This window comes from Penaeus vannamei, chromosome 24, assembly GCF_042767895.1.
Source record: "Penaeus vannamei isolate JL-2024 chromosome 24, ASM4276789v1, whole genome shotgun sequence".
NCBI lineage: Eukaryota > Metazoa > Arthropoda > Malacostraca > Decapoda > Penaeidae > Penaeus > Penaeus vannamei.
This window is the reverse complement of record NC_091572.1, coordinates 19,730,976-19,739,496: the sequence shown is the minus strand read 5'-3', so window position 1 is coordinate 19,739,496 and position 8,521 is coordinate 19,730,976. Positions and strand designations below refer to the sequence as shown.

The 8,521-nt window shown below is 35.5% G+C and overlaps 1 protein-coding gene across 1 annotated transcript; it reads left to right on the top strand.

The window, feature by feature from the left end:
* Positions 1-4,087: 4,087 nt before the first annotated feature.
* Positions 4,088-8,171, top strand: LOC113808042 (transmembrane protein 87A; the record flags this gene model as incomplete). Its single annotated transcript, XM_027359369.2, is given in 5 exon segments — positions 4,088-4,217; positions 4,503-4,652; positions 5,540-5,592; positions 5,918-5,945; positions 6,125-8,171. Coding segments are annotated over 5 exon segments (403 nt in total), but the record flags the coding sequence as incomplete, so codon positions are not given.
* Positions 8,172-8,521: the final 350 nt, after the last annotated feature.

The following is an 8,521-nucleotide window of genomic DNA, read 5'->3' as shown; positions in this document are numbered from 1 at the left end:
TTTCTGTATCTAAGAGTAAAATGTACCTGCCTCATATTATTTTAAGCCAAATTACTCTTGCAGTCGAATACTTTTGAAAGCCATGCTTCATCTGAGAATATGAAATAGAATTGAATAAATCAATATAAAATGTGTAATGGATATAGACCACTTGAATCTGGGTACCTGGCTGCTGCATGTGGCCAAAATCTGGGCATTAGACTTACTGAATGGGGTGCTCTCCTGGATAAGTGGCCTCTGGGCTTGACCCTCATAAACACTTGTGTGTTGTCAATAGTCCTTGCCCTGCTTTTGCAATATTATTATTTTTTTCTGTGTCACAGTCTTTTGTGTTTTTGCCTTTTTTCGAGGTTATATTTTTCTTTTGTTATACAGTATCTACATGGTATTAGACAATTTTCCTTGTAGAGGCTCTATAGGTAGTTTATAACTCTCTGCAGTGATGAGAACAATAAGTAAGATTTTTTTTGTGTAAGAAATTGGACCCTCCTTGAGGGGACCGGCCCAGATGAGGGGGGGACAGGGGGTCATATTGAGTTAGCTAGCATATAATATAGGTACATGGATGAAGAAACTACCAAACGAGTATTAAAGCCCTGCTGAGGCTAGTTCCCGGACAGTTGAACCCAAGACCTGCTAAACACCTGGAGAGGTACGTCGCTAATGAGTGCTCAGGTACACCTATGTGGACTTTTGCTTGTTGCAAAAGTGGATACAGTATTTGATTATGACATTGTGCATAGATATGAGTTTGTGAATGTTCAAGGAACACTTTTATACCAGTATCAGAAAAAAATTATATCACTGTGATTTTTGACGAAATATTTTGTGAAATATATCTAAAAAAATTTAAGTTTTGTGTCCTTTTACACATGAAATATGCTTCCATCGAGACTCCCTGGTAATACGTTATAAGTTATGGAGTAATCTGTACATATACTGCATATGAAGCACTAACGTTTGAAAATAGCCGTATAAGTAAGAAATGAAATATTTCTGTTACATTCTGCTCAACGGTCGGTACATCACAGCATCGGTAAATTTGATTTGATTTGAAATTTGTCATTACAGCTGTAAAGAGGGCTTCAATACGAAGGTTACCAAATATTCAGATTTTGGAACTTCTGATGTATAAGCAAGATACTGATTATTTCATATTGAAGATGATAGTACACAGTAATGCCCACTCTGAAATAAAAACTATATGAATTTTGAACTCGATTATGGGCGCAGTCTTCATCAAGAGTTGAAAAAGGTATCGCATCTGTTTCATGCGTTCCCGATAAAGAATAATATGTTTAGACGTTACCGTAGGTCTTAGGTACCGTAAATTTGCAAATATCCAACCACATCTAGGTGTCTGTAAAGGTAATGGGTTTGCCTTTGCAACTGTTAATATTGACAATTATTGAAGAAAACGGTTTATAGGGTAGCTAATATACTTTATTCCTTTAGATATAAAAGTCAGTATAGGCCTATTAGATGAGGATGATTAATTTTTTAACTTCGTGTGTGTTTATGAACATTTGATCCTCCTCGAAAAGTATAAACACCCATTGACCATCTCCCCCTCCCGCCCCCCTTTTGTGGAGTATGGGAAAAATTCAGCGTCTTCAGTAAGTTCTCAAATTCCATGTACTAAATTCATAGGCTTTTAAAATTCTCAAAATTGAACTGCCATGTTGTATTCATGCTAGGACTTTAGAACTAGGATGTTTTGGATTGATATTGCCATACATAGTTCCATTTATTAAAAATAGAAGAGAGAGAGAGAAAAAAAAGTTTTTTATTTGGTTTAGATCGTGTCTCTTTGGTAAAATGCATTTATTAAACTTTTCAGACAAAAATGTCTACTAAAAAAAAAAAAAAAAAAAAAAAAAAAAATCCTTTATAGGAAAGTGTCCCTATTGAAAATGATAATTCTAATTGACTGGGTAATCATTGCATCACAAAGTACACTAAATTAGCTTTTTTGATATATAACATCATTAAATTTTAGAGAAAAATAACAGAGATGACGAACTTTGGCAAGGTGCCAAAATATAATACGCCGTTTCTCCGGTCTTTGTTTACTTTACCTTTGGTACATCACCACGCTTGTATTTTTTGTGCGATTCAAATGCAGTTTGTTGCTTTCGCTAGAGCCTCGGAGCCCTGAGGCAGTGTAAATAGCTGATTTTTAAATTTTGACTTTGATCAAAAATTTTTTAATTTTTTGATGCTGAAAAAACAGACCAAAAATAGCACTCTTTGTCAACCAGTCAAAATTATATATGAGACGAAGCACAATTCTATGCTCTATATTATGCAAAAAGAATCAATGACCTATCTTCAACCAATTTTTTTTTATGATGAAATGAGTAGGAAAAGGTGGTCATTTCCTGGGACGGTCCCCTTAAGTCAGCACTCTTCCAGTCATGGCTTATGGTGGTAAAACCCACACTTGTTTACTTATGGAAATAATGCAAGAGCCTCTTTGTAAATGCCCACTGAGTCTAATCACCCTCCAAGAGCTTTGTGCATTCATGGGGAGTCGTTTCCGTCATCCCGGCCTTCAGCTAAATTTTTTATGATGGTGTGTTGCTGTTACCCTGGGCCTCACTCAATTTTTCCATGACATGCAAAGGGGGGATGAGTGCTAGATGCTGGATAGAATGGCAACAGTATGTAGAATGGTGAAAGTATGAAAATTATTTTGCACAGTTGATAGTTTTAGTAGTTTCATTTTAGGAGTATTTGATAAGTGGATGTTCTATGAGAGTATCATATTATTTTATGGATATTGCATTTGTTTGGTGCAGTCACAATCATATGCATTTCCCCTGAAACTGTGATATATTATTAATGCCAGAGTTCAAGTGCAGAATTTATATATTTTTTTGCTTTAAACACTTTGGAAAAGTTAGAATATAAATATTTGGTTTGTTTGACTTTTAATGTAGGCATTTCCAAAGCTTTTGTACTTAACTTTGTTGCCTTTCTGCTGCATTACCTCCTGAAGTTGTTCTGGTTTTAATTCAGCTAGATTAGCAAAATAGCAAAGCTTCCTAAGTGTTTGTTTTTCATGATATTCCTTATTTTTTCTTTAGGATTTATTTGAGGGAAATCACCTGGGCATTCTAATATGTTTATAACATTATAAACATTTGGACTGTCTAGGATTTGGGGCAAGGACACGGTCACACAAGAAATTATTACATTTCATTCATGAGTTCCTGAAGTTAATAGCAAATGTAGATTAATGAAATTTTGTTTTGTTTTAACTTGGAAGAAAGTATATTCTTTCTTTAAACCATCACAATGAATGTTAGACAGACCTACTATGTACTTTGGATATTAGTGTGACACAGAACTGGGCCATTGCACAAACTCTGAAACTCTCCCCACTACCTTGAAAGTCCTTTCATCACTGAACTACTCTCAGTTGTGTGCTAAAGGCAGGATGGCCCTAATTGACATATCCTGGGCATGTCTGGATGTGTTCGTTTGTGTAGATGCGGTTATAATACATTTAGATGTCACCTCATGCAGGAGAATCTTGTCTTGACACCAGAACCATGTTTCTTCAGTAGTGGTACTTGCGTGTTTTCTCCTGTAATGTTGGCTTGTTTTAACTCATTTTGCTAAGCTGATGTAGAATTATGTTATCAGACTAACAGCATAAATGCTGGCCAGATGAGACAATCATTTGATCATTCTTCTATCAGAACCCATTGCTCAGTAATGTAAACCAAAGTGCTGGCTGTTAGTCAGTGCTTGAGTCTAGTCATACACATCACATCTCTGCCCACAGTGTTGCCTGACTTCCCTGATAAAATGCTTTTCTTAGAATGTAGTATGAACCATTTTTTGTGTTGAATATATAAACATATTTATTGCAATTTTTGCGCATTTCATTAAAATGCTAAATGTGTTCCCCCTAGTTCTAGATTTTATTCTGTAAAGAAGGAAGAGTAAAGGTGGCATCCAATGCTAGGTCCAATCATCCAAATTGAATAAGTCCTGACCAGTTTGATGATCTGATCAAATTCAAGCAACATTAATTGATTAAGACATATCATCAGTGAGTGTATTGTTTACTTGGCAGGTATCACCAGTTCGAAAAATGTCTTACTGACTGGAAGGAGCTCTGGGTAGATGATGCTTATTGGCATGTTCTCTTTGCTGTGGTCCTCCTGGTGATTATGATCCTTTGGCGGCCATCCAATAACAACCAGGTGAGCTATGTGGTGGGCAAAGTGGAATTGATAAGGTGGAGTGCCAGAAGAAATGTCTTGACATATTGACTTGACAATTTTAGTGCTATGGCTTTAGGTAAGTATATCCATGTAAATGAGTGTAATTTGATGATAAAGAAGGAGTGGAGTGAAGAAAAGTAAGGAGAGGTAAAGAAGATGGTGGTGGAATAGAGGAGGTAGAAGAGGAAAAAGTAGAATTAATTTTATTTTATTTTCTTGTCTGTAAGCCAAGTAGGAGTATAAAATCCTTTTTCTTTTTTTCAGCGCTTTGCCTTCTCACCCTTATTAGACGATGGATCAGATGCTGATGATGAAGAGGAAGCTGAGAAGCTGATGGCTGATATTTCTGATACGATGAAATTCCGAAATACGCGTAATTCGACCTCATCATCACCTCGGGAATCGCGCTCTGTGGTATGTTGAGAGGTTAATAGTTAATGGTTGAAACAATTAAATGTGCTAGACATCAAAGGTCATATAGCACTATGGTGAAGTACTGTAGTGAAAAGCATTAAAGGAAGTTAACGATTGGGATATGATCTGTTTAATGTCAAAGGTTATAGAGTGTTATAGGATAGTATAATAGGGAAAAGGGTAAAGAGGGGGTGCAAATGCCGTAAATCTGAGATTAGTAAAGGAAAGGGTTAAGGGCGCTAGGCATATGGATGAAATAGAGTGTATCTATGGTTAGGGAAGCTATAGGAATATTGTTTAAGGAAAACTGGCAAAAGAGCTATTATGAAATAATCAACTAGTAATACAGGTAGAGATGGCTGTTGGAGAAGAATCTGGGGGATGAAGTAAGGCGACCGGGGAAGGTGGTGAAGTATGACAAGGAGTGTCAGGAGGGGAGGGATCTGGAGAAGGACTGTTGTGACAGAAAAGATTAGGTGAGTATTCAGGTGGGAGAGGTAAGGATAATGGGAAATGAAGAGGGAATAGTGCAGATGAAGGAGGAGAGGATGGGGTGTGTTAAATAAGAGTGGGAGGAAGAGGGATAGGGGGACTTAATGGGGAGGAGGATGCATATCGGCAAATACTGTATAGTATAGGAATAGAAGGATTGTAGGATAGATAAGGGAGTGGAAATAAAGTGCTTGTTTATTGTACATTCATGACTATATGCATTTCTAGATGGGTTTATTTTGGAATTGAGATTTTTGGGATTTCTTTATTTGTTGACTCAAGAACAGAATCATTTTATCCTGTTGCAAATTTTGTCTTTGATATTTTGGTGTGTGTTTGTGACTGAAAATTTCTGCCTCTGAATATTTGATCATGTTGTGATTTTCAACTTGCAGGAAGATGATTTGAAGTGGGTTGAGGAAAATATCCCATCATCTATTGCTGATAGGTAAGCTTTTAGATTGTCTTGTGTTTATCATTTTTTCTGATGCATTTTATGTATGAATAAAGCGTATGGAGATGACTTAACCCATTAAAGCTGAAAATAAAAGATTCCTGGCTGCTATAAAATCTGCAGAGTCTGGGGCAGCCCCTGCGCTGGACTCTGCCTGCCCGCTGCTGTGTCGGAGGGTGAGCCCCGATACAGCGTCACACTGGCGGGACGCCTGGCAATGTTTATTTTATCGGGTGTCTCATATGTGGGACACCTGTTGTTAGTGGGTTAATAGAGGAAATATGATAATGAAATTATTTTCCCTGTCTTTTCTTTTCAGTGCTCTTCCCATTCTGGACTCAGATGAGGTAAATAGAAAATATTTGTAATGAACGTGCATTTTACCTACATACAAAGTTAAGGTTGATTTGGGTTTCTATACAGCAAACCTTTAGTGATAGTTCTTTTGATAAAAAAAAAAAATATTTTTTATTTTTTTTATTTTTTATTTTTTGAAAATAAAGCTAACTTTTCTTTCCTCTTTCAGGAAATTGTCACCTCAAAGTTTGAAATTTCAAAGATGCAGTGAGGTCTCTGCAGAACCTTCTGTGACATTACAGGTCCATTCCATTACCCATTGGCACTGATGCTGTTGGGACCCAGTACATGTTCTGTCGCCAAAGCATAGAAACAAATGTTGTTTCCCTCCCCATTGCCCAATTTATTTCCTCTCTCCTCTTGTAAGTTATTGAAAGACAGATTGTGCCTAGGTTAAGCCTTAGAGTGTGAATGGAGTTGTCTGAGAGAGTGAAAGAATGATGGAATTGCTGTAAAGTTCTCGTTATCATGTAATGCATGTTTTCATCAGCATCTGATTTAGTCATTGTGTTTGAAGGCTTTCCTCTGCTCTACATATTTAAGAGGAACAATTTTCTCACGTATTCCAGATGCTAATAGTGTGAAATGTTGCCTCAAAAGCCCAGTGGTGTAAATAAGTTTTTTTTTCAGATTCCATAAGGGTTTGAAAAATATTCCTTGATGACAAGCCATACTTTTGGGCTCCTCATACTATCCTCTTCATTACCAAATATAGTCTTCATCTCCCTGTTATTTTTATTTTAACCAGTGTGTAAGGTTTTATTCTGGAATTAATACCCTTTACATGCCTTATTTAGAAATAATGTAAAGAGTTTGATGTGTCAACACAACACTTTGTGATGTAATTGGTAAGGATGAAGGTATGACATGTAGAAAACACCCACTAAAACCTAAATGCTGCAGGATATGTTATTGGATATCTAGGGATAGTAGGTCACTCATCAGTACTTGATGTGCTGATTATAACACAGGTGATGTCCTGGGTGTTTGTCAGTTTTAGCCCATTGCAAAAAACTGTCAAATGTGATTTTAGTTGATTGATTGTGTTTACAAATGGACAGATACACAAGGGCTTAGTCACCAAGGAATCAATTGCTAGCCCTACTTATCTTATCTCTTTTCTCTTTTCCTAGATTTTTGTAAAAATAAAGGAAAAAAATTGTCTTTTATTATGTTTATGATATTATAATAATGATAGTTATTAATAATAACATTATCAATAATAAAAGGATCATGGGGAAATCAGGCATGATTGCATAAGGCCACCTAATTGACTTATTGATGACAGAACACTTGGGGAGCCATCAATGTGTAAACAAAATTCACAAATGCAGTAATTTTGTGTATCTGGTAGCAATGGGTTGAGTGTGGCTCAGTTAAAGTTTAGACTATCATAATGTGACTGTAATTTTGTAATTTTTGTATTGGCACTAGACACAAAAGTTTTGTTTTTTATGATGTTCATTTCCTTATAGATTTTTATAGTTTTGGCAAGAAACAAATTGTATGCTAATGCATGAGTCTCGGGAGAAGTGATTTTGCAATATTTTTATGGGCTAGTAATGACAGTGATATACATGAGTATTCCACACACCAAAGCCCGACTTCTCCCTGTAAGAAAAACGATAAAGATTTCTCCCTTTACTTTCTGAAACAGATTGAATCAAGTGACTATGAAATCAATTTCTATAATGAAATATAGGTACTTGCTTTGAATACACTTGAATGCAGTACTTAAAAAGATCTGTGATAGAAATGAAGATTTGTGTTTTATCCTTTACCCTGATGTAGGATAGGTGATGACTGGTTAAGGGTGATACTGAAACCAGAGGAAGCAGGTTTGTGTAAATACTTCTGAAATTAATCCAAGAATGAGATATACTAATATATCCCCATGCCTAAGGAGACTTCACCCATTGTAATTGTAGATGGTAATGTATTGAACCCTCATTTAAGCTTTATTCTTTGTGTACAGATGTTTTATTATGTTCTGTGTACAAACAAATGCATACAAATAAGCACCATTCATTCCCCCCCCCCAAAAAAAAAAGAAAATTGACAGATTTAACACAATTGAACATCAAGGAAAATCAGATGACATTATATCCTTCAGCATCTGTTTTGATTTGGTCATTATATGATGTAATGTAAAAAGTAAGATATATCCTTTATGTTTTAAACCAATGATATAATAAACATTATGTTAGTAAAGGAAAGTTAATTTGTGTTAGTGTCACACTTCTTTTCTAAGCACAGATTTCATTATGATTATCATTGTTAGGTTAGCAGCATCCTTATCTGATGCAAAGCACAGTTTGGTTATTATTTTGTTCACACCTTGACTGTTGTTCATATGCAAATAATTATATAGTCTTTGTAATACATTTCCTGGAATGCACAAATACATATTGAATTGTTGCATATTTTCAAGTAGTTTTGAAAAGATGGTGAAATGGCTGTAGATTTTGTTAAATGTTATGGTACAGTATTTTTCCTTATTTTGATCAGTTAAAATTCAAAGCATTGTAATTATTATCATTATTATTGTTGTCTTTTTTCACTAGAC